Here is a 27,527-nt window from a genome sequence, read left to right on the forward strand (position 1 = left end):
GTTTAATAATAAGTATTATTATTATTATTACACATATCTCCATGGAGTCCTAAGACTCATCATGGGAGACTCAAACTATCAACACAATAGCTATTGTACATCTCTCTTTGAAACCATTAATGGACAAAGCACGCATAACTGACCTCAGGCAACCCATTCTATTCATTCACCATTCTCCAAGTGAAAAATCTAGTCATGCATTTTCTTTGTTTAATTAATTCAAGTAACAACTTAAATGTTTCTATCCCCCTTCCTCTTATTCACCTATCAACCAACTTTTGCAACCCATAAACCCTCCATCTATCCTCATAGGGAACAGACCACTCACCATATCTCGGTCGCTTGCCTCTGGATCCTCTCCATCACTTCCTCATCACCAAGAAACCCAGGTGACCTTTGAATAGTAAACTAATTATTTAAAGTTTACTTTATTGTGGCAGATAATGTATATCATCATCATCATGCATATCAAGGATTTAGTCCTAGCATGGCCTGTTCCGGCCTTAGAAGTCATCGTTGAATCTTTTAAGAGGACATCCTGGTTTTCTTTTTCTTAATGGCTTGTACTTTAAAGCTTTTTTGGTAATCTTTCTATTTTCATTCTTTGAAAGTGTTCTATCCATTTATGTTTATATTTTTTAATATTTTCTATTACTGATTCTTGGTTTAATTCTTTCATAATTTCTTCGTTTCTTTTGTGATCAAATAGGGCATACTTTGCAGTTTTTCTCATAAACTTCATTTCTGCTGTTATTAATCTTTGTGTTGTCTTTTTGTTTTATTGTCCAGATTTCACTTTCATACAATAAGGCCGGTAGGGCTAATGTATTGTATATTTTTAGTCTGGTTTGTTTTTGAACTAGGTTTGGTTTAAATATAGAATTAATTACACCTGTTATTTTTAAATATTTTGCAATTTTTAGGTTTATGCGGTTAGCCTAGTGGCTTTGCGCTTCGCAACCATATGCCTGGGGAAGGAGTGTCCTAGGTTCGATTCCCGTCGGTGACGTGAGGAGCTGAAGGGTCTTCCTCAGCCATAGCCAAGTTAGCCAGTCTTGGGTGTGGACAGCAGGGTTTTTTCCCCAGTTTATTCTGGGGTTTTTCATCCCGCAAAGCAGGCAAACTGGCCTTGAGAACTCAACACTACAGGCAATAGGATACACCGGGGCATAAGGCTGACCACCTTATCCTGTAAACGGAGTGAGGTCCGATGATCAATGGACCCTCGACACCGCAAGGTAAAAGAGGGTATAAGGAAGATGATGATGATGATATCTTTTTCTTTTTCATATGTGATCATACATCCTAGGTAGTTAAATGAATTCACATGTTCTAAGATCTTGTTATCTATTACGATTTTAGTTCTTACTGGATCTTGTCCTTTAAAGGCCATACCTTTTGATTTTTCTGTTGATATTATCATACCATAATCTTTGGCTATCTCATCTAGATCTAAAATAGCTTTCTGTAAGTTATCTTCAGAATTTGTAATTATTATTTGGTCGTCGGCAAAAAGGAGAGTGTTTAAGTTCACAGTAGGAGAAAGTTTAATACCTTGATGGAAATTTTTATTCCATTTAAGTAAATATTAAAGAGTTGCCAAGAGGGGACATCCCTGTTGGACCCCTTGGTTTATCTCTCTCGTATATGATATGATAGCACATGATTTAATCTTATTTGTATTTGATTATTTTCATATATACTTATGATAGCTTTTAGGGTATAATTTGGTATTTGTCTTTCTTTTAGTATATTAAATAAAATGCTTCTTTTATCTTTGTCAAATGCTGTTTCAAAGTCAATAAATGCTATATGTGTTTCTAAATTGTATTCTCTTCTTTTGTCTAATATTAATTTTAGGCAAAAGGCCAGGTCTATACATGATATACATGTATATTATCATCAAAATATACATGTATATGTATATTATCATCAAAACAAAATATGCATTAATCATTATAAGAGATATTTTACTTCTGATAACATTTTTTCCAGAAGTAAAAGATGAAAAAGTAAAACATGAAAGTAAAACATAAGAAATTTCATGAAAAAATTTCATTTTTCATGAAATTTCTTAACAAGGATAACAATACTTCAATAATCAAATAAGAAAGATTATTATACAACCTTGTAATTAGTCCACAAAAAGTTTTATCCATTCCATCTTTACCAGTTTTTATTACTGGAAATCCACCATGTCTGCTATCTAGCAAAAGCTGGGCTAAATGTGACACATTCTCTTTACTTTTCAAAGTAATTATTTCAGTTGACATCACATGCTGTGCTTCAAACAATTCCAAATTAAGGCTAAAGAAAACAAAAGACAATGAAATAGCATACTGACAATTAAAAATTACTTCTTAATAATAAAAAAAATATTTATCATAATCAAATTCCTGATATATATCTTCAGGGAGTGTACAGGATATTATGATAGTACTACATAAAAACTTACAAACACACAGATCACAAAAATTTTGTAACATTTCCTTTCTTTCTTTCTTCTTATATATTCTTCTAAATAAAGTATTCATTATAGAAGAATTACATTTAGGAAAGTACACTTATTCTAAATAGGTCTAATATATATATATATATTTTTTTTTTAATGATAATAATCTGATCATGCATAAAAAGTTCCTGAATCTGTAATACTGTATATGAGTGAGTGAAGCTAATTAACTTTTAGAGTGAAAGACTTGGAAGGCTGTGATGTTTAGACTGTAATAAAGCAACTAGGAAAGACTTGGAAAGAAAGATTTACAGACTATAGATATGATATATTCACCACGAGGTGAATGTATCATGTCTATAGTCTGCAAATTGTTTGTTCTTCATTTGGTATACATGTTATGTAACATAAAATACCAGAATTCTAAAAGAGGAAAAATAATTCATCTCTGAATGAGACCAGCAATTTCCCTCTATGTGAAGAGTTCTTATGAGAGAATCTAATCTAAGTCTTTCCAATTGAAGGTGCAGTTGTCACTACTAACTGTGCTACTTAGGTGCCTGGATTAGGAAGGAAGAAGAAGCTAATTAACTTTAGATTTGAATATTTATAAGTTGTAATTTTAAGAAAATACATGTTCCAAAGAATGATAGTGTAAGGAACAAATGAAGCTGACTAAAAGTTAGTTTGATGATAAACTGCAAATGGATAGCTTGTCTCTCTTGTCAGATCTTGTCTCTTTCCAGGAGGTTGACTACCATGAGCTTCCACCATGTACAGTTTTGTGCTTCTCTTTCACATTCTTCATAAAACAAAAAGGTCCAGTCCTTAATATTTCCCATCCAATCTGTTCTTTGTCTTCCTCCTCTTTTTCCTTGTATCATTCCTTCTAGGTGTTTTTTGTAGAGATTCATGCCTTAGTATGTGACCAAAGTAGGTGGTTTTCCTTTTCTTAATGGTTTTCAACAGAGTCCTATCTTCTCCAATCATCTCTAAATTAGTTTTTTTGGCAGTCCATGGGACTCTAAGGATTCTTCTGAGGATCCACATTTCAAAGACTTTTAGTTTATTTTTCACAATATTTTGCTGTCCTGGTTGGTCGAGTGGTTAGCATATCTGCTCTCTAGCCAAAAGGCTGCAGATGCAAATCCTGGCATGGGCATGGATGTTTGCATCTGTGAAAATACTAGTGGTGGTGGTGGTGAGTGGTGGAGATGGAGAGTTGTAGAGTAGATGTTCCCCTCAGTGAGTCTTTGGACTCCCTGGAGGTGTCAATAATAATAATAATATTGTCCAGGTTTCTGCTCCATAGCAGTGTTGACCATATGCAGCATTTGGACAGCCTAATTCTTGTTTTTTTTGTAAAGTCTTCTAGCAGGTTGGCTAAATAAAGTATTTGTTATTATCAGATCATTTTCTTCACAGAACTGTATTAATCTTTCTCCTCTTGGATTTCTATGTTCCAGGCCTTGGTTTCCCATGCAGGAAGAGATCTTTTCTGAGCCTACTTCAGCGTTTAGATCTCCCATAACGATAGTTATGTCATCTGATTTTGCATTGTTAAGTGCATTTTGAATGCCTTCAAAGAAATGTTCTACATCTTCATCTGGGAATCAGTAGGTGCATATATTTGGATGATAAAAATATTAAAAGGTTGAGCTGCAATTTTTAATGCAATTGCTCTGTCACTTATTTCTTCTCTTCTCTCTATGTGAACTTGTGAACATCTTCATGTTGGAGCATAGTGTTAGTAATAACTAGTCCGAGTCCTGAACGGAATTTGATATTTATTATCTTTGCTCTTTTTTCCAAATGCTCCTGTATTTATTTCTCACACTACTGTTCAAATCTATAGATCCATCTTTTCCTTTTTCTCTGTGACAGCTGCCTTCACTAATGACTCAAAGTTTTTCCCATTCCTTTATTTGCACTTTCTGTGAGACCACAGGCATAATAAGTTTCGTGCCCAAGTTTCCATTTTGCCCACATCACTCTACTAGAATCTGCCTGCCCTTCAACAAGTTGATATTTGTAAGTGTTGAATACCATCACTACAACTTTTTTTCTCCTGATCTCTGTAACATCATCTAAGTTATTATTTAGAAGAATCTTATCTCACCTGTTTTAGGTTTCTTTGTCTCAGGAACAGCAATAAATACCATCTGTGGAAGAAGTATCTTCCACTGATGGTATCTATCTTGAATTCTGTTGATGTTGAGTTTGACAGCTGACTTTTGCTGATTGCTCTGATTACTCAATGGAACCAAAGGGGATCTATGCCAACATTTCATCATGATATACCATAATTTTGTTTTTAAAGCAAAACATAATATAATTTGGTCAGCTAAATCCAAAACTGCTAGCCATTCCTTACATAATTGATATCCAGTTGGATACCTACTAATAGGGTATATCACGAAAAGTGAGGATTGGACATTAGATCGGCAGCTCTAGTTGATCTTTAAAGGTAATATGGAGGTCTCCTCTCAGTCACTGAGCTTTCAACTTTAAGCAATTCCTAATTTGTTTATTCAAGTAAATTAAAACTATTTATACCAACATTTCTTAATCTATTTCTAAGTTTTATCAAAAGAGGAGCATAACTTTTCATAATAACTTAAAAATCATTCCTAATTGTACATTGGATTTCAAGAATAAACATAAATTGTGTAATATGATTCGTACTGGCATATTGTATATACACAACTGTTATACAAGAACCCAGCAAAAAAAAGCTTTTAACTGCGTGGAAATGTTTAGTCTTCTCAACATGAGTAGGCTAGTCTCCTCTGTAGGTGGTAGAATTTTTCCCCTCTGACATTTTGAGTTTTCATTCCAGCAAAACATGTAAACCACATGCTTTGTCTATATAATGCATCTAATAGTGTTGGTTGCTTTGGCACAATCAGCTAATTAATCAACACGGATATATTCTAGGGATTCAACGCTACAAAAGTAATTTAATTCAAATAATTAATTTATAGAGCATATAACATTTGCTCTTCTCCTTCAGACCTTACAACAAGGGCTTCTCCTTATCAAAACTTTCATGAAATCAAATGGCTATAATCCTTGTAAAATTCAACGGATAGCTGACTCCTGTGTTTCTAAACCAAAGGATACTTCAACAGAATGCAGAGTTCCAATCCCGTATATTTCTGGCATCTCCAAACCTATAAGAAGAATCTTGATATTTTACCTCATACTCACATATTTTCCTATCAACACAATTTCTGATCTGCTACCATCTCCAAAAGATAAACTTTTACCTCTATCTCTAGTTGGTGTTTACTAGAGAACTGCGAATGTAATCTAACATACTTTGGACAGATATGCTGTTCTGTGGAAAAAAAGAATTAGCAAACATCAATACCACACTGAATATCTTGAAACTCAAAAGTCCTTACTGACTTATAAACATAGCATAGTCTAACACAGCACTGATACCAAATGAAGTATCTTCTGGAATGAGGCTTGCCTTCTCCACAGAAGCAGTTTTAAATATAAACATCTCTTCAAAAAAGTACTGAAGCACTTTTATAATGGCCTAATTTGAATCAGAATGATTGCCCCTCTCTCTTCCTTCCTTCTGAAAGTCTGGAAGATCCTCATCCTATGTAAATATCAGAAATGATTTTTTATTATTTATTTCATTTTTATTTTATTAATTTATTTTTTTATGATCCTTCCAGCACACAGCACCCATTTCAGTGGTTAATCAATTGTTGTATTTACCTTGTAATCTGTCTCTTTGAATTGCTTGTTTATTCCACACAGTAATATTGTATTATTAATTGCATTATTTTCATTAAAGTTATTTGCCGTGTCGAATGTGTTTGCTCTCGATTGCTAACAATAAGCCACATACGTAATATACAATTTGCATTTGTTTCCAGAAAAAAACACTGATTCTTGTTCTTAATACATACATACATATGAAACTAAATCATTATTTAGTTTCATGTGTATGTAATTTCTTATATTCACAGCTGTCAATGTAACATATTAAATTGTTAAATCAGTGTAGACCATATAAAACTGTCATCCCATGGTGCTTATTCCAATATCAGACTGACATTACTTCTGCTACTCCTTTGAATACTCTTATATAGCTGTTTATTATACAAATATTTTTGTCTTCTCACATAGCAGTCTTTTTAATATGCTATGTGAAGTTTTCAGTAATATTCTTTGTGTTTATCCATTACATTGGTGCACCCAGGGAAGGGGCCAAGGGGCCCTGACCTTCCCTCCCCCCCAAAAAAAGAAAAATGAATAAAACACCAGAAAAATTTCCAAAAATCTTTTCCTAATTAAAATTATTTTTTTAAAAAATTTATGTTGGGTCTTCTATTTCTATGCTACTTATAATTAGCGATCACATAAGGTGGGAATACCCTATAGCACTCGGGAATCCTGGCCGCTACGAACGCAAAGCGAACGAAGTAGTGCTCGGGCGCTACTTCGTTTGCCCAAGCTGGGCCAGAGGAGATCACGGGTATCATGTATTGGCGATCACTGCAGATGCTCAGTCATAGCTCGTATGCAATGCATAGTGTGTATTCTCAAATCATCTACTCAACTCGCCCCACCCCCAAGATTAAATCTTGAGTGCTTGGCCCCCTCCAAGATTAAATCCTAGTGCGCCACTGATCCATTATGTCACTTATAATGCCAATTTCTACTTTCAACAGCAGTATTAATCATATTTTATTAGAAGTAAAATGGAAAACTTTTTTTTCCATTTCAGCAATGACAATCAATTCTGATTCATTAGTATTCAAGACAAAGGACTAATTTTTAATTAATACTAATATATGTCATAACTAAAATAGAAATACTTTATTTTACACTAATACAATTTACTTACTTTTTGTTGCCACTGTACATAACAACTGGCTCAGAGTCAAGGAAGGGTATGCATTTAAACTCCAATAATGAGTGGTAGAATGGATGAGTGGCATAATCTCCAACCCATTTGGCAACCATTATGGCTACCATAATAAGAAGAAGAAACTGGACATCATTTGTCAATTCCACCTACAAAAAAAAAAAAATATGAAACAAAATTTTCATATTATTGAAGCATATGCAGCAGCAGCATGTTTTGTATATTACTTAATATGATTCCAACAGGATAAACAGTTTTCAAGGATATGCACCACTGAGACACCTTATGGCCAAAGTAACTATATTTAACTCAAATCTAATTGCACAATTCATTCTTTGAAAAAGTAGCACTCATATATGTTAAAATAACTGCTTCAGAAACTCTCTAAAAATGCCAAATGATTTAAAGCAAATTTGCATTTTTGAGTTTTAATTTTTCAAAAGTCTACACATATTTTCTTCTTCTCATTGAGGCTTTATGTTGTTAACTATTTTCATGATTAAACTGAATAAAATAACTTGAATTTACTATTGTATAAACAATACAGATCAGATTAACATTCCATCTTCTCTCTTTTTCTTTAAAGTTAGAAATAAAAGAACGGACATTAGATAAATTAATTTTATTGGTAGAATTTTCACCTAAGCATCTAAGGAATCTTCAGTATAAATTAAAAAAAAAAAAATGCAAGCGCATAAGATAGATCCTAAGAGCAAGGGAATATCTGGTTAGACATCTGGAAATTAAGTGGAAGAAGCTTGTCTTCTGCAGAAGAGAGAAAGGTAGAGATTTTTCTAATACAGCAAAAGGCCACATAGATGTTGAGAGGCTTTAAATTTAAAAAAATAAATAAAATTAAAATATTCATTTAACATAGGGAACTGAAATATAAATAATTTCTTCTTTAAGCAGAAGAAGCATAAACCTTATAACTATTGAAAGCTTTGTTAATAAAAGCTTCACTGAAACCATTTGTGAAAAAGGTTGGTTTGATATAACACAGGTACAGCAATGAGGACTTATCCTCATTGCTGTACCTTCACAATTTGTTGATACAATTTATTCTGAATAGTAATATATCCAGAGTGAAGAACAAAATCAAGAATATCTTGCTTGAGTAATTTGAAGGTACATGACAAAGGAATGTTGGTGAATGGCACCATATATAAAATCTTTCAGAGGAAAACCTATAGACTAGAACAACTAAAGAAGAAGAAGCAACTGGCAAGTAGTATAGCAGAGAACAGTAAGTATATAGACAGGAAAGGAAAGTTTAAGGAGTGTATTAACAAGAGAAAGAAGGAGGGTAAGGAGACAATACTGTGTGGTGAGTCTATGATTAGAGAAGTGCTTAAGGGGTGTTTGATGAAATGATTCTTTTTCTCTGTTGTGAAGATTAAAGAAGTCATAAATAATAGTTAGAAAGTAATAAAGTTAGAATGCAAAGAGAGTAATAAAAAGGTTAATAATTTTAGTAAATGAATGATTTAAAATGTGTAAAGTATGGAACATGAGAAGATATGAGAGTTACTAGAAGGAAAAGAAAAAAAGTAGAGAAAGTAAAAGTTGTAAGCCAAGATATCATAAGAAGGGCCATGATTACAAATGAGTCAATGCATAGTTTGCATACATTTGTATATGTATTTGCTCCATACATATACAGTTTTTATATGTATGGAGTGCATTTGATGGACAAAAGGATTTGCATACGACTGATGGATTATACTATTATTATTATTTTACGGCATCTCCATGGAGTCTGGAGACTCATTGTGGGAGATGTAAATCAACTATCATAGACACAAATCCTATCATACTTTTCTTTGAATTCAATCACCATCAGGGAACTCACAACTAATTCTGCCAATCCATTTCACTCACCACTCTCCACACAAAAAATCTGGTCCACCCTCCCCCTACTAACCAGTCTTACACAACTTCCATGGATGGCCCCTAGCTATCTGACTTTAATATCTTAAAGGTTTCTATCATGTCTCCTCTCCTCCACCTATCAACCAAACTTATGTAACCCACAAACTTTCAACCTATCCTCATAGGGAGTATTCCACAGACCTGTCACCATCTTGGTTACTCATCTCTGAATCCTCTTGACCACCTCCTAGTCCCCAAGAAACTCAGATGACCAAATCTGTGCACAGTAGTCAAATGCAGTTGAATCATATAAAGATAGCCTTATAAAGAGGATAACTTCCTTATCTTTACTTGTTAGTGTGTTTTTCAACATCCAAGTAATCCTTTGAGTGATTTTACCAACTTTTGCAATATGTCTTATGAACTTCAACTCTTTGTCTCCACCAAGAATTATCCCCAAGTCACTAGCCTCATCAATTTCCTGAAATCCAATACCATCAATATGATACTCCATATGCAACCTATTCAACCCAAAGTACATAACCTTACATTTTGGAACATCATCACCATCATCATCAAATTCCTGCCATGTACCCTCAAGGGGTGTACAGGATATGACAGTACTACATGAAAAAAAATTACATCATTACTAACTTCCTATCTACAATTTTCCTCCAAATCAGTCTGTTACTTGTCAAGACTCCAACATTAACAGATCTTATATTTCTATCGTCTAAGGCACTTTGTACCATATCAATCCACCTATATCTTGGTCTTCCTCTGGGTCGTTTTCCTGCCAACCTGGCAGAGAACACTTGTTTTGCTAATCTTTCCTCTCCCATTCTATTTAAGTGACCATACTACCTGAGATTAGCTCTGCTAACACATTCCTGGATGCTGACAATGTCAAGTTCTTTCCTAATATCCTCGTTTTTAATATGATATTGCCATTGATGCCATCTGTTCACGCCTCTAATCTTTCTCAGGACTCTCATATCTGCGGTCTCTAGTCTTTGGTCAAGTATTTTACTTCTGACCCAGCTCTCAGATCCATAAGTTAAAACTGGTTTGAACACTGTCTTGTATACAGCTAATTTAGTGTTCCGACTAATTTCTTTCTTATTCCATATGAATTTATTCAATTGACTTCCCACCATACCAGCTTTGCTGATTCTGTTGTCTATTTCTATATTTAATTTACCATCTTCAGTAAAAATCGTGCCTAAGTAGCTGAAATGTTTTACTTGTTCCACAGGTTCTCCATTCACAACACAGTTGACATTTTCAATGATTCTGCCTATTTTCATTGTCTTCGTCTTTTTATTGCTGACCTTCATACCATATCTATTACAACAGGTATTCAATTTAGTCAGAGAATCTTGCAGACTTGTAGCGGATTTATTTAGAAGTATAACATCATCCGCATAAAGCAAAGAGCTGACATTAACATCTCCAATTTTGATATCAGGTTTAATACCACATTCCTTCATAATGTGATCCATATAGATAATGAATAACAGAGGGGATAATGTACATCCTTGTCTCACACCAGATTTAACATTAAACCATCTTCCTGTACTTCCTTCAATTCTAACTGCTGACTTACAACTCAAATAAAGACTAAGTATTGCTTGATATAATGCCCCATTGACACCATATAACTGCAGCGTATTGAATAACTTCTCTCTTGGCACCTTGTCATATGCCTTTTCCAAATCGACAAAACTTAAATACAGATCTTTGTTGTATTCCCATGCTTTCTCGACTATTTGTCATAAAATGAAGATCTGATCCTGACAGCCTCTATTTGGCCTGAATCCAGCTTGTTCTTCACCAAGCTTTTCTTCCACAATTCTTCTCAACCGTTTCTCAAGTATACTTGCATAGATCTTGCCAGGAACACTCAGTAGGGAAATACCTCTGTAATTCTCACATTCAGTTTTATTTCCCTTTTTATATATGGGTACTATGAGAGCTCTACTCCAATCATCGGGAATTCGTCCCTCTGTCCAGGCTTTCTGAACTATGCAGTGCAGCCACTGTAAGACTTTTATACCACCATACTTCAGCATTTCTGGTCGAATATCATCTACTCCTGCTGCCTTTCCACATTTCGAGCATTTGATGGCTTTTTCTACTTCAAGTATGGATATGTATTCCTGACTGCATGCCTGGTCAGTGTATTTTATCACTGTGCTGTCATCACTGCTTGTTTCATTTAGCAGTTTTTCAAAGTAATTACTCCATACTTCAAGGATATCTTTTTCTCCTGTTTTCATGTCACCTTTATCATCTCTAACTCCTTTTACAGCACTCTTTCCTCCATTCCTAAGCTTCTTCAACAACCTCCAGAATATTTTGCCACCTTCTTGATATTTATTTTCTATATTCTTGCCAAAGTCCTCCCATGACTTTTGTTTAGCTAGTTTTACACACTGTTTAGCTTTCTTACATTTGTCTCTGTATTCTGTAAGAGTAAAAGCTGACTTATTTGCCAGGAACTTTTGATATGCTTTCTTCTTTTCCTTCACTGTCTCTTTAACTTCCTGTGTCCACCAGGGAGTTCTGATTTTTTTTTATCCTTGCACACAACCTCACCACATGCCTCTCTGGCAGAATCAATCAATGTTTTCTTCAGAGTTTGCCACTGAATCTCCAAGGTTTGATTCCTGTTCTCAAACTCTTTCATTTTCTTTTCAATAATCTTTCTGTATTTTAGTCTATAGTTCACATCTGAGAGCTGCTCAACTTTTATTCGCTTTAAAACTTTCTTACATGTTATTCTTTTCAATAGTTTTAATGTTCCATTTTGGAACATTAAATTGACAATCTTTATCCTTTGCCCACAATGCCAATTTATTTAAATCATCCTGTAGGATATCTACATTATCTTAACCAGCTATTGTTCTCCCGAGTTTTGCATCATCAGCAAACAACTGAATATCCCCTCTTAAATCTTTCCCTATGCCATTGATAAACAAATTAAAGAGTAGTGGCCCTAGTACTGAATGCTGAGGTGCTCCACTGGTCACCATCATTCCACTCTCCCATATGTCTGTCCATCAGCCATCTCCATGTCCATGCTACTAACCTCATATCCATTCCCATCTTCTCCAGTTTTTGTAATAGTTTTCCATGTGGTATTCTGTCGAATGACTTAGCAAAGTCGAGCAGTATTATGGTGTAGCCATTACCTTTATCCAATTCTGCTGTCACTTTATTATAAAATGTGAATAAGTTACTAAGACAGGGCCTACCCGTTACAAAGCCATTGCTGCCCACTATAGAGTATCGCATCCCTATCCATCCACTATTGTATTTTACCTTTCACCAACTTTTCTAATACTTTAACAACCACTCCCGATATATTAACTGGTCTGTAGTTTGCTACCTCTGTCTTGGAGCCACCTTTATGCCATGGTACTATTTTCCCCTCTTTCTACTTCCTTGGAACCCTACCAGAGCTGAGACTAAGACTGAATAAATTTGTCAGAGGCAATATCAATTCTTTTGCACATTCACGCAGTACACAAGCATGCTGAACACCTCCCATTATACTTGAATGGATCTGCAGTTAAGTGTTTGAAGAAGTTTGTTCAGTGAGAGAGAGAGAGAGAGAGAGAGAGAGAAATTGGAAGCAAAACTGGGGGGGATCAGGAAAGTGCGTGTGTGTGCAGGCAACTGTAAGATGAGAAAGATCAAAGAATGTAGAATGCAGTTTTTCAGACTCAAATCTGAATAGAATAGTCATGAAAAGATGCAAGGGTTCTGTGAGCCATAAGGAATATTAGTAAGCATATATACTAATGTCAGATACATCAGGAACATAGATTAGCATGGCCTAGCCAAAAATTATTACAGACATTAGTGAGACTTGGTTAAAGAGGAAGATATTTTTACAGGGATAGAATGTAAGGAATATTGTATTTTCAAGGAAGATAGAGGGAAAACAGGATGGGGAAAGTATGCTGCTAATGATTAGAAGAACTCCAAGTAGCAAGAGTAGAAGCTGAGTAGGAAAGCAGAGTTGAGGGAGGTAGCGAAGCTATGTTGCATGAGATAAAAGCCAAGACAAAATATATATCTGGTTGTTGTTATAGGCCAGTGAGAGGGCAAAAGAATATGTGGAATAATATATGTCAGCAAATTAGCACAATGAGCACAGGCAAGTAATCATTATGAGAGACTTCAATTATATGGGAACATAGACTGGAAGAAGGAAAGGGCATGCATGAGGAAACAGAATTTCCTCATGCATGCCTTTCCTATGATGATGGTAGACAGTGAACTAATGTTCAGAGAACATATTAAGTAAGGGGGATATGAATAAGATGAACAGACATCTGAAGGAACATCCAAAAATGGATCAAAGGATCACTTGGATGCTAAGAAATAAAACTAACTTACTAACAAGCAGAAATAAGGAGATTATTATTCCTCTTTAGAAGGTTCTGATACAACTACATCTGGGTTATTGTAAACAGATCTGGTCGCCTGGGTTTCTTGGAGATATGGAAGTGGTGGAGGGAATTAATCAAAATGATGACTGACCCATAGAGTTCTTCCTAAAGTGAGGGTTTGGGGATTACAAAATTTGGCTGCTAGGCAGGGAAGAGGGAACATGAGAGAGACATCTAAGTTACTAAAAAAGTTTTATAGCACAGATGCTAAAGAAATTTTTCAATAAACATTTCAGCTATTTAGGTACAATTTTGTGACAATTACAATTATATATGGAAATAGATGGTAGTGAGTCAGCCAAATAAATTTATACGGAATAAGGGAGAAATTAGCTGAAACACTAAACTAGCAGTATACAAACACAGTGTCAAACCAATTTTAACTTAATGGATCTAAAAGTTGGGTTAGAACTAAAACAATTGATCAACAACTGGAGATCGCAGATATGAGAGCTTTGAGAAAAATCAGAAGTGAATAGATGGTATCAATGGCAGTATCATATTAAAAATGCAGATATTAGGAAGAAACTTGGCATCATTAGCATTAATTAATGTAATCGATAGAGCTAACTGTGGAATGGTTATTACTTAAACAGAATGGGAGAGGAAAAGTTAACAAAAAAGATGCTTGATGCTAAAATGGAAGGTATAAAGACAGAGAAAGATCAAAATCTAGGTGGACTGATGCAGTTAGAAGACTGAATTATAAGTTGTGACAATATTGGAGACCAATAACAGACTAATCTGAAGGAAGACTGTGATAAGAAGTTAGTAACAATGTTAACTTAATCATGTAGTACTATCACAGCAAGGAAACAGGGATCAGATTTTCTGCTTGGAGAGTGAATGAGTGAGTTGCCAGATGCAGCTGTGAGTACTTTGTCAGCGAACAAGTTCGATGATAAGTGTAAAGCATTCGGACCCCATGGAGATGCTCGTATAAAAATATTAATGCAAAAAGAACCAGTTCTCACTTCTCTTTATTTCAGTACTTTTCCTCCTTGAATGATTCAAGGGATTCTACTATTTCTTCATTCTTTGACACTCTCAATGGCACCTTAGACACAATACATGAAATGTCCAATTTTTATTCTCACTTCTACTAAAACTTCCTCCTATTTAAGATTTTTTTTTTTTTTTCTTAAGTCTCAGTGATAAAATAATATTTTTGTTCTTTTCATTAAATCACATTTCTGGAAATAACTACCAGATGAAGTAAAAATAATTTTAATTAAGCTTAAAATTAATAACTTAATGTTTTGACCTTTGTATCACAATCATCATCTAAAGTGTGTGTGTGTGTGTGTGTGTGTGTGTGTGTGTGTGTGTGTGTGTGTGTGTGTGTGTGTGTGTGTGTGTGTGTATACAGCAAGAACAGATCTTAATTAAACATCGCATGATAAACTATAATGGGACAAAACTAATTACCCCAGACTAGCCCAACACCTCAGGAGAAAAAAGTTAGTGAGAAATTATGAAACTGTACTCTACAATGATCTTACTTTATAAAGTAAATAAATAAAGGCAATATTTTTTGGATCCTGCAGCCAAGTATTCACTTTTTTTTTTTGTGCCCTTCAGTGCCAGTTTGAATGACTGTGTGATATGAATACCGACTTTTCTAACCAACAAACTGTGGATTTAAATCTTACTGGGCATAGATGTTTGTAAATTTTTTTAGGTGGTAGATGAAGTTCACCAAATGGTATGAGACTACTAGCCTGCTGATTTGATGCCTAAACTGGTTTGGAATATTAACATACTGTAGGTTTCCAACCTCTTATGGATGGGAGTTAATATTAAAAATTTATAAATAAAATGCAAAATGTTCTTTTTTAAAAGTAATAATAACTTCAGACAATGTCTGGTGGTTGAATACAAAATAATTTAAAATTTAAGTTCTTGGACTGGTTCAGCAATTGCATCAGTTGATTTTGCATTGTCATGATGCAAAATAACACCTTTTGTGAGCAATCCTCTGCTTTGGGTGTGAATAGCAGGTTTCAACTCCTTTAAAATCTACAAATGACAGCTAATTGAACATTTCTGCTCATTCATACACTTTTCTTCGTTACTTTTCAGATTCTTTTGTAAATATTAGTAGGTTTGACCCCATGTTAGAAAGCAGAGGTAACAGTTGCTACTTGTCCATAAGCATTGGCAAGCAATATAATACAGACTTGTTCATCTATATGGCAAACATAATGATCCATCATTCTTGCATGTAAATTAAATTTACTTCTTGGGAATTAAGAAGTAAAGGTATGGCTGTCAGTTATTACCAATTACCAAAGTAAATGACTATTGGCTATTACAATTAGGGTACAATATTTTAAGTAATGAGAAATCTGCAAAAAAAAAAAAAAAAAGTATTATAGATATCTTTTTTCTTAAAACATGTTCTAAATCAATAAAAATAAAACAGTTTACAAAATGAATGATACTTGCCATAATAACTGTAAGAGACATTGTAAGCCTAGCAACTCCTCCAAAAAATGCAGCAGCACCTAACAAAGCAAAGGCACCTGGATCCATCCAAGCCCAAAATGGATCAGTATGAACACCAAACATTGAGACCATACTTCTTCCAACAAGTCTACCAATTAGACCACCAATAAACCTATAACCAAATAGTATTCATATGCTGAATAATAAAAATTAACAATCTTGCCTCATCTTCCACAGGCTGAATGGTGGCCTGCTAACACATATCCAAGTAACTTGCTTTTATAAATCTATTTATTTATTTATTTTACTAAAATAGGACAATTAATTCTATTTTCATGGTTTACTATGTCTATCAATTGCTTGTGTTCTCTGGCTGATCTTTCTGTTTCGTAGATGAGTGGGTGGGATCTCATTTGCAAAAAAACAAAACATAAATAAAATAAATAAAAAAATTAACCTCTCTTCTACAAATCAACCCAAACAAGAAGCCCACATTTATTATATAAATGTGGGCTTCTTGTCTGGATAAATAAATCCCATTCCATATATCAAAGGCATCTCTGAACGTGTGGCAAAAATTAATTATGAGAAAATGTTAACTTGTTGTCACCTACAAACCCATCAATCAAATTCATAACTTTCTACCTTCTCCGAAAGACAAACTCTCACCAATGATGCTACGTGGTGTATACCAAGTACCACGTTCATGAAACTGTCCTACTATGGACAAACAGGAAGATCTATAAATAAACATATCTCTGAACGTCGACCCCATCTGGCTTATCAAACCCCACAAATCTGGCCTCGCACAACATAGAATCGAAAATGCTAACCATAGGATCCAATGGCAAAACACCAAGTTACTACATAGATCCACATATAAACATGAACGATTATATAAAGAAGGTGCTGAAGACTTACTTCATAGACCTAATCTTAATCAAAATGACTGTTTCACTATCCCAAAAGTGCAGGAAATTGTTATCATCAATTGTATTCAATAATTTATCTGCTATATTTTAATTTAAGTAATTTTAATTTTAGCCCAGTAGTTTTTAATCCATGAACACATGACTGTATACATAGAGCAATAGTAATTTGAGCATGTGCACTACTGTTTTTGAATTCATTCCTATTCTGTTCGTTAGTTGTACTGATGATGTCTTATGATACCTAAGACAAAATATTTACATAATAAAAAATTCTTTACTGTGGAATACGTGTTACTAAACAATAATGTTCTATTATTCTATACTATCAAAGAATGGTTACAACAGAACATTAGTCCGCAAACTGAAAGATGTATAGGAAGATGATTTAACATTCATCAGGTGTAAGGTAGGGTTATACACTATCTCCACTGTTATTTATCAACTATATAGACTTCATTATTAAGAAGAGTGGTATTAAAAGTGATAATCAAATAGGAGACATTAAGTAATAAAATTAGACTGGGATATATTGGCTGAAGATTTTAATAACAAATTCAGCTGACTAGTTTCCCCAACGTGACTGTTGGCTTCGTCTGGACATACATAAGGTGATAAAAAACAGCTTAAAACAGGTTAAGAAAGAAACATAAATGAGTACTAAACGTTATACAAATTCAAAAGAGGTGTTACATCCAACGCATGGAGCATGTGTGATGTCATACATTGTTATGCAAGTGTGTTCTGTAATTGCAGCGAAGTTGAATTCTGGTGTGCTAATTGATCGTATGAGGGTCTTCCATATGTCAGCAAGGATTATCCCTTGGTTCCTATTGAGGCCGTCTTTTGATTGGATTACCACAGTAGTTTCTTTGAAGCTTCGGTTACGAAAGTCTTCGTCTAAATATGGCATAGAACTTTTGTCCCATTCAATGTTGTGGTATTCGAGAAATGAAGGGCTAACCCAGAATTATCTTTTCTGTTATTATTAACATCTCCTATGTGTTCTTTTTTTCTTATTTCCAAACTTCTGTAGGTTTGTCCTAGGTAATTTAAACCACATGAACAAGGGATGTTGTAAATGCCAGGATGTTTGAAGAAAGCTTTGTTATCCTTTGGTGACCTTAATAAGTTGCAGACTGTCTTAATTGATTTGAAAGTTACTCTTATTTCATATGGTTTGAGAAGTGTTGCAATCTTCTGTGAAAGTGTCCCAGCATAAGGAATGGCGATGGAAGATTTGTATTGAGTTTCTTTGGATTGCTGTTGGGAGGGGTTGGAGAAAAGTATCTTTTGAATTAAATTTTTTGGATAGCCATTGTCTTTCAGGGTTTCTGATATGTGAGTTAATTCATCCTTGAGAGTTTCTCTTCTGTTATGATGCAAGTAGCTCCATTTTTGAGCATATGTATGATACTCAACTTTTGAGATATATGGTGTGAAGAAAAAAAATGCAGATACAGGCCAGTGTGAGTCAGTTTGCGGTAAATCGTTAGGTTAATATGTCCATCCACTTGTTTTTGCAATTAAGGTATCTAAAAACAGTAATTTCCTATCTCTTTCAATCTCTAAGGTGAACTTTATTTTTTGATGGAAAGAGTTTATCTTAGTTAAGAAATCATAAAGTGCTGCTTCTGTGTTTCTCCATAAGATGAAAATGCCATCGGCATAGCTCCACCAAACCACTGGTTTTGGGTCTAATTGTGAAAGAATGTCTTTTTCTAGTTTCTCCATAAATAGGTCTGCACAAGGAGGGGGATAAAAGGATAGGAGATGTTAATAATAACAGAAAAGATAATTCCAGGTTAGCCCTTCATTTCTCGAATACTGATCACAACATTGAATGGGACAAAAGTTCTATGCCATATTTAGATGAAGATTTTCGTAACCGAAGCTTCGAAACAGCTACTGTGGTATTCCATTCAAAAGGCAGCCTCAATAGGAACCAAGGGATAATCCTTGCTGACATGTGGAAGACCCTCATAAGATCACTTAGCACACCAGAATTCAACTTCACTGCAAATTACAGAACGCACTTGTATGACAACGTATGACATCACACAAGCTCCTTGCATTTGATGTAATGCATCTTTTGAATTTGTATAACGTTTAATACTCATTTATGTTTCTTTCTTGACCTGTTTTAAGCTGTTTTTTTATCACCTTATGTATGTCCAGACGAAGCCAAGTCACACTGGCTAAAATAGTCAGCTGAATTTGTTATTAAAATCTTCGGCCAATAAATTCCAGTCTAATTTTATTATTGAATCAAAGTCAGTGGTTGAAAAAATAGAATTATCAGGAGATATTAAGCTTAGTTCCTGATCTTACACAGATGATATTATCCTATAAATAAATCAAAACCTGTCTTTTTTTTTTTTTTTAGCCAAATGAAATGGTATGAAACTCAGTAATTAAAAGGCTGAAACCATGAAAATAGGCAGGGAAGCAGAAAGCATCAACTGCAATCCCAGCAGAGAACTGATACAACAAGTATACATTTTAGAAATTAGGCACAATTTTAACAAAGAATGAAAAATTATATTTGAAAACAGATAACAGAATAAACAAAACTGGTATGGTGGGTAGCCAGCTGAATAAATTTATACAGAATAAGAATGAAATTAACTCAAACACTAAACTAGCAGTTTACAAAGCAGTGTTCAAAACCAATTTTAATTAATAGATCTGAGAATTGAGTTAGAAATAAAACAACTGATCAAAGCTTAGAAACCACAGAATGGGAGTTCTGAGAAAAATTAGGATAGTGACCACATGGCATCAGTGGAAGAATCATATTAAAAATGAAGATATTAAAATAGAACTTGACACTGTTAGCATTCCAAAATGCATGACCAGAGCTAATCTAAGGTGGTATAATCACTTGAACAGAGTAGAAGAGTAAAGGTTAGCAAAACTATTTAATGGCAGAAAAAACACCTAGAGAAAGATCAAGTAGATTCATGCAGTTAGTAATGCTTTAGAATACTGAAACATAAGATCTGAAAATATTGGAAATTTAACCAATAGATTGATTTGGAAGATTGTTAATAGGAAGCTAGTAATAATATAAACTTAATTGTGTAGGTCATGGAATGTATTTGATATACCTCATGAAAGTTCATATCAAAAACTGATGATGATTTTTGTCCCATTAACAACTGTTTATGAAACAATTTTTATTTTATTTTTAAAATTCACAATTACATGTTTGTTAATATTCTAAATATTGCCATGAAGCGTGTTAATATTCTGAATATTGCAATGAAGCTTCTTATGATTTATAAAATAGTACATACATTTTAGGGACAACAACTCCACTTGCTATAGGGGTGCCTGCAGCCCAGCAAGCCAAAATGAAATAACAAGGAAGAACCACCAGTAAAGGAACGAAACTAAATTGCACATGAGTTTCTCTGGAAAATAAATGACGAATTGCCTTTTCTCCAGTCAAGAAAAACAGTGTAGCCACTGAAAATAAAAAATATATAATTCAATTTGTTTATATAGTTTAGAAACAACAGGATACTGAGAGACCCTACTGTAAAATATCACGCAGTAAACACAGTGTAGTAAGTCAATCTTATATGGCTTTTTAACTACACATTTCTTACTGTTTCATCATTACACCTGAAGTTTCTTAACTTTGTCACATTAACCACACTACTGGCCATGTTGTGTTTACATATCAATCAAAACCATGGATATGAAGTGTCCTTTGAAATGACATTCATATACCATTGAAATAACACGGATACAAAACATAAAATGGTTGATATATTTAATCTGTATAACTAGTTGGATGATTCAATTAGTTAAACATATGTCAAAGAATACTCATAATTCCATTTCTATCTTCTCTCACTGGGCTCTTGTTAGTCGCAGACAACAATTTCACCTGCCAAAGTTACTTTGTTATATTTCCAAATGAATATTAAATTAAATGTTTCACTTGAAACATATATAAACATATCACATATAGTTCAGATATGCTGACAAAATCACAAACATTATTCACTATGCCCACTCTTTCTTTTATATTAATCTTTACTGTACTAGCTATTTTTGTGCATTTTGTTCATTCAGTTCCTTAAAAATCAAATGATGTTTGATTTTGATAAAAGGAAGAATTTTCAACATTCTTCTTTTCCATTGGCATTTTTAATTGCCAGAATGGAACATTTAGCAAGTAACAGTAAAACAATCCATCGCCCACCGTCAGTAACAATAAAACAATATCAATCAATACTCCCTCCCCCCAACATACACACCCAAATCAGATAATAATGGTGCCAAGTAGTAATGAAAAGAACTTAATTTTTTTTTTCCTTTTTTTCAAAATTAACATAATTTTTTATTGTTGAAAATCAAATTAAAAACAGTTTAAATTTGTTATGAATTACAGCTATGATCACTCTCACCAAATGGTGGCAATGTGGTCATATTCGTTACAGCCAAATTCTCAGATGCAATCACTAGGTCAACCACTCTCTCTGATCCCTAGTATTTTTCATTACATGCTGTCGCAGATAGTTATCCCTTAATAACCGCATAAAATCCAATTCCTTCCTCCCATGTGTCCTCTCCTCCTTCCAATCAATGTTATTATAGTTGAAATCTCCCATAATAATTACCCTCCTTCCACTCATTTCTTCTATTTGCTTATGCATACTATCTCCACCATCTATTCCATCACCTGGTCCATAGCAGCACTCAAATGTATATTTTGTTCTGCTAGCCTCAATCTCACACCAAATAGCCTCAAATGTGCTCTTTTCTCTATCCTGCAGTTCAACTTCTATTCTCCTTGGCTGCAGCTCATCAGCTATCATCAATAACACTCCTCCCCCCATTTTATTCTCTCTGTCACTCCTGAACAGACTATACCCCTCACATTCAATCCCACTAGCTATATCATCTTTAGTTCCTGTTCTTAAACTCTTTCATTTTTTCTTGACTAATGTTTGTATATCTTAGTCTACAGTTCACATTTGAGAGCTACTCAACTTTTATTCACCTAGAACTTTGCAACCTGTCCTATTATGATCAAACTTGAAACCTGTCAACATCCATCTTGAAGAACACAAGAAACATATCTGCCAGTACAATTATGATAAGTAAGATTTAGGTAATCATACAACAATGGATACCTTGTATAGAAATGAAATAGAAAAAAAAAACTACTTTGCTTCACCACAAGAATTACAAACATGATAGGCTTTTTTTGGAATCAGCAACAGATTTTAAAAAACCAACAAATCTTAATAAATGTGGTTGCACAAAACTTCCAAGATCTGAGAAACTGCAATGTTTAGATCTGTTACCCAACAGCCAACGCTCCCTACTGGCACACCCCACAGAGAGTGCTCCTCTTAGGACTTTAAGAGTTAGTGCCTAATATCTTCTAGTTAATTTTTGTGTTGTGTACACAATTATAATTTTCATATCGTATCCTTGAGAGAAAATACTAGAACCATTAACTTTTATTTTTGTGCTATTTTGACTCCATTAAGTTTCAGCATGATCTAAGTATTCAATTTACTATTTTAGATTATCTTAATGGTGGAAAATAGGAAAATTTTCTTTATTAATATTTATTTTGCATTCAAATTTGAGAAACTATCAAAATATTCTGCAATTTACCTTCATTAAAAGATCCATTGGTATATCTTGTTCCATTTATCATTTCAGTTATCCCAGTAGGACAAGTATAGTGTTCTACACTAGCTTCTGTATGAACTGGGTTATTCTGATCACAGTGAGAGACATCTTTTTCAAAATGACATACAAAAGGAGTGCAGTTAAAGGCAGCAGGTAGCAACACAGATAAAGTTCCCATGATTAGCTGAAATGTAAAATCAAAGACAGAAATTCTAATTATGTTTATAAATAAAGTATTATTGACAGCCAACTCAAATTTGGAAATAATATTTCTGATCATACTTGATTAGTTCTATAAATTATTTTCCCTTCTTGTTTTAAGATTGCATTTAATGAAAAAAAATTTATTTAACCACCAAAAAAAGCAAACTGATATTAACACATTTACATGCCTCATATATTGGTTCTTATACTAAATAAAATAAATTTTACATGCTTTCATTCCTTAGTAGATATGATAGCTAACAGTTTTGGAGAATGAACTTCATTATGCCCTAACGTTCTCAAAATCAGGAGGCTTCCTACTGATTTGACATTCACTATTGCTGCTGACCAAGTGCATTTTTTCATACATACTAGATGAGTGCAATCAGAATATATAATTGTAATGAACTCCACCATCTCATGTTCCTAATCGAACCAGTACAGTAAAGTACTATACATACATGCAATCATGCTTCTACAGTTGATTTTTATGAATTGCAGGATTAAAAACCTGATTTTCTTCTAAGAGGGGATAAAAACACTACTTTGTAATGATTCTGGTAAAATTACAATATAACTATGCAAGGAAAATTACTTATTCATTCAGTTAGCTTCCTACATACTCTGATATATTTCATGAGGAATAAATTAACTTTTTAATTTGAAAAAATAGAGTAATAGAATGATTTTTAATACATGAATTGACGTGAATGAAATCACTCTTAAACTAACAGTTTGCATTATATTGAAATGTCATGTGTTTTGTTGATCTGTGCTGTGTAATGTTAATAATGTTAATGTCATATAACCTAGTTCTGTGAATTTTAGGGTTATGTAAGCTAATCACAGATGGTTTAGGATAATGACTTGATTTTTATTATGCTCTGTGACAGAAATCTGAAAACTATGAATAACATCCTACCCAAAACCACCAGTGTTACTTCAAACATGCATGAAAGCATAAATTACAAAGGTACAGTCACTTGATCATACATACATCAAGAACATTACTGATAAAATATCTAGGATATAAAAACAATATGATCTCAGTTGGTCTCATACACCTATGAAAAAAAAATCTTCATGATGCTGAGGTCACCCATACTTAGACTTCTTGAGATGCAAGTACCTTACTTGCATCTCAAGAAGTCAGGTGTTTATAAAATATTCTAAGTTGTGGCATGTTAATACACTGGACAAATGGAAGATTTGACAGAAATTTGCATGAGGGAATATACTAAGGAATTTGGGGAGAGGGGAAGCATACACATCTCGCCTGGCTTATCATACTATAAAGGAAAAACATCAGGTAATTTGGGAATAACAAGAATGCCATATATTGGATTTAATAGCCAAGTTAAAGAGATTTTAAAGAAATGACAATATGTCCAACACATAGTGAAATACAAATCAATATCTTATCCTAAACCAAATGTGGTTGGCATATATAAAGAGAACTAGGTTGTGGTAGATATTACACAGCAGAGATCAACAATGAAGTGCATGTGACATCTCAAAACGATATGCACTATCATTTTAACAATGACTCCATTCATGTCAGTTTATGCATTAAAAAAAATAATAATAATCTGCTACTGCATGTTTTCAAATTGAAAAGTAACTATTCTTTATGAAGTATGCCATACTTCATAGAAAACTATGTATTGCTCTGTATAATGTTCCATTTACCCCATATAACTGTGTTTTGAAAAGCTTTTCTATAAGTACCTTGTCATATGCTTTTCCAGATCTACAAAATTTAAGTGCAGATTCTTGTCATATTTCCATGATTTCTCAGCTGTCTGTTGTAAAGAGAAAATCTGATCTTGACAACTTTTATTTGCCCTAAACCCAGCTTGTTCTTCTCCAAGTTTCTCTTCCATAGTTTTTCTCAACCCTTTTTCAAGACTTACATAAATCTTACCTGAAACACTTAGTGAAATGCCTCTAATTCTCACATTCAGTTTAATTCCCTTTTTTTATGAATGATATCTATGAGAGCACTACTCCAATCATCTGGAATTCGACCTTCTGACCAGACCCTCTGAATTATGCAATGTAGCCACTGCAAAACTTTTATACCTCCATATTTGAGTCTTTTTTGGTGTATATTTGAATTGTAAGTCAGCAGTTAAAATTGAAGGAAGTATAGAAAGATGATTTAATGTTAATTCAGGCGTGATACAAGGGTGCAGATTATGTCAAATGTGATATCAGAATTGGAGATATTAATCTCAGCCGTTTCATTTATGCAGGTGATGTTATACTCCTAAATAAATCCATTACAAGTCTAGATTCCCTAACTAAATTGAACAACTGCTGTAATAAATGTATGAAAATCAGCAATAAAAAAAAGACTATGAAACAAGCAGAAACATGAAAAAATATCAACTTCAACTGCATGGAGAACCTATAAAACAAATAAAACATTTCAGCTATTTAGGCACAATTTTTAATGAAGATGGCAAATTAAATATGAAAACAGACAACAGAATGAGCAAAGTTCCATGTCCAACACCTAGATGTATTGACACAATACAGTAAGAAATGGTTTAGACAACTGAAATATAAGATCTGACAATATTGGAGCCCTGACAGAAAACAGATTAATTTGAAGGAAAACCGTCAATAAGAAGTTAGCACTGATGCAAAGTTTTCATTCAGTACTATCCTCCACACATTTGACAATGATGATTCAATTTCTTCAACTATAGCATGTTTTTACACATCAAGCTTCCCACTGATACTCTTCCACTGACAATTCCCCAGATTCATTAGTTAAAGAAGATAAAACATGGCTCAAGCTTATAGTCCTTAGAAAATTACCTTGACTTCTTAGATCAGTAATTTAAAATAGTTCTACTTTGTTACTAACAAAAACTTAAGTTATATGCTAAGCATCATATGCACAATATGCATCCCACCTTGTCTCAGCGTGCTTTACTTGTTAAGTTGTTTTACCTTAAACAGTGCAATGCCGTAGCGGCCCTTTGGGAATTTAGAAAGCTTCATAACCTGTGTACAGGTCCTATGTCAGCTGCAGCACTGAGAGCTATGATTAAGAAGTTTGAAGAAACTTGATCACTAGGAGTTAAACCTGGCAGAGGATGGAAAGCAGTACATTGAAAATTGTGTATGTGATCCTGATTCTGATGAATAAAACATTATTTTCTGAGAGTTCAATCACTACATTAATTTCTGTGTCTCTCGCAAGTTGTTTTACTTTAATTATTATTATTATCATCATTGTAACGCGCCACATATCCAGCTGGAATGAGTGACGCGGCTGTCACTTACACCGTCGAAATGTTATTATTCCATTTTATCTGCCTTTAATGTAATTATCCGCTTGTTTTCAGCTCCTCCAATGCCAAAATTTCCCCTATCAGCGACTTTTGGTACTAAATCTTTTTATCGCGGATCATCTCCCCATGCCTTCAAAAGTCTCAATATAAAATTTGGTCTCATTCTGTTTATTGGTTTTAACTACAGATGCCTCCAAAGAGGGAAAATTATTTTATGGCCACCCTGTATTAAAATTTGGCATTCATTGATACTTCAACAGTATATCAATGGCATTGATATACTGTTGAAGTACCAATGGTATATCAATGACATTTCAATTTCAGCAATACACTTTGCATCCTTGATTAATAATCTGTAACTTATGCAAGAACAACTGCACCCACAGCTGAAGAAACTAATCCATGAATGTGAAGCATTCAAACCAATCCTTGTTGGAAGAGTGGAAGGCATTTCCATTCCCTATTCAACAAGCTGTGAATTCGAATTCCACCACCATGGACATAGATGTTTGGAAATGTTATTAGGTAGCAAATAATTTTACTGCTTGGGGTGAGACCACCACCTTGCTTAATCAAGGCCTAAAAGTACTATGATTAGTACTTTTTTATCCATGAGTCCAGATTATCTGAACTCTCCCTACCACCACCCAGGTACTAATATATGATAGGTAATTAAACCTGAATAGATGAGGTTTAGTCACATCAGACAAATTTTTGAGAAAGTTTCTATTTTAGTTTGTTTAAATACATATTGCATTTATTACTCAAAAATATGTCTAAAAAACAACACTGATAATAAACAATTTTTAAGTATTTTTAAATGCACAACCATATAAATATGATTGCTTTAGAATAATTAAGAATGGTGAAGTTATTTTAATACACACAACCAAACTCCTCAGAAAATAATCATTATAATCAAAGTGAACTCATTCTTTTGCAAAAGAAAAATTACGGAATTATGTTTAACTCCATATAATAATAAATTCTGAAATAATAATAATAATAATAAACAAATTACATCTGAAGTAACATCAAATTTACCTTTGCACTAAAATAAGCTTAATATACTCATGGAATTCAACTTAATTCAGTAAGTTTCTTTTACAAAAGAATGAACTCACTTAAGTTATGATTATTTTCATTATCTTCAAATATAAAAAGCTGAAATTCAGCAGGCACTTTACAAGTATTGTGAAAATTAAACATTGTGTTGCTCCTATGATAAGAAACACACTGACAAATACAGATAAGGAGAGAGTTTTCCACTGTACAAAGCAATGATCAGACATCATATGCACTATT

The 27,527-nt window shown here is 33.7% G+C and overlaps 1 protein-coding gene across 2 annotated transcripts in view; it reads right to left on the minus strand.

Moving 5' to 3' along the window:
• Window positions 1-27,527, minus strand: part of LOC150096887 (chloride channel protein C-like) — a 134,778-nt gene that overhangs the window by 37,733 nt on the left and 69,518 nt on the right. For both annotated transcript variants that reach the window (XM_090408431.1, XM_090408430.1), the window contains 5 exons: window positions 22,696-22,897; window positions 20,352-20,523; window positions 16,124-16,295; window positions 7,323-7,492; window positions 2,128-2,307 (listed from right to left, as the gene is read on the minus strand). In XM_090408431.1, coding sequence (XP_090264557.1) covers window positions 2,128-2,307; window positions 7,323-7,492; window positions 16,124-16,295; window positions 20,352-20,523; window positions 22,696-22,897 — 896 coding nt within the window. The remainder of the gene's footprint in view (window positions 1-2,127; window positions 2,308-7,322; window positions 7,493-16,123; window positions 16,296-20,351; window positions 20,524-22,695; window positions 22,898-27,527) is intronic.

This window comes from Typopeltis vanoorti, chromosome 18, assembly GCF_054136105.1.
Source record: "Typopeltis vanoorti isolate ZY-2024b chromosome 18, IOZ_Tvanoo_1.0, whole genome shotgun sequence".
NCBI classification, from domain to species: Eukaryota; Metazoa; Arthropoda; class Arachnida; order Uropygi; family Thelyphonidae; genus Typopeltis; species Typopeltis vanoorti.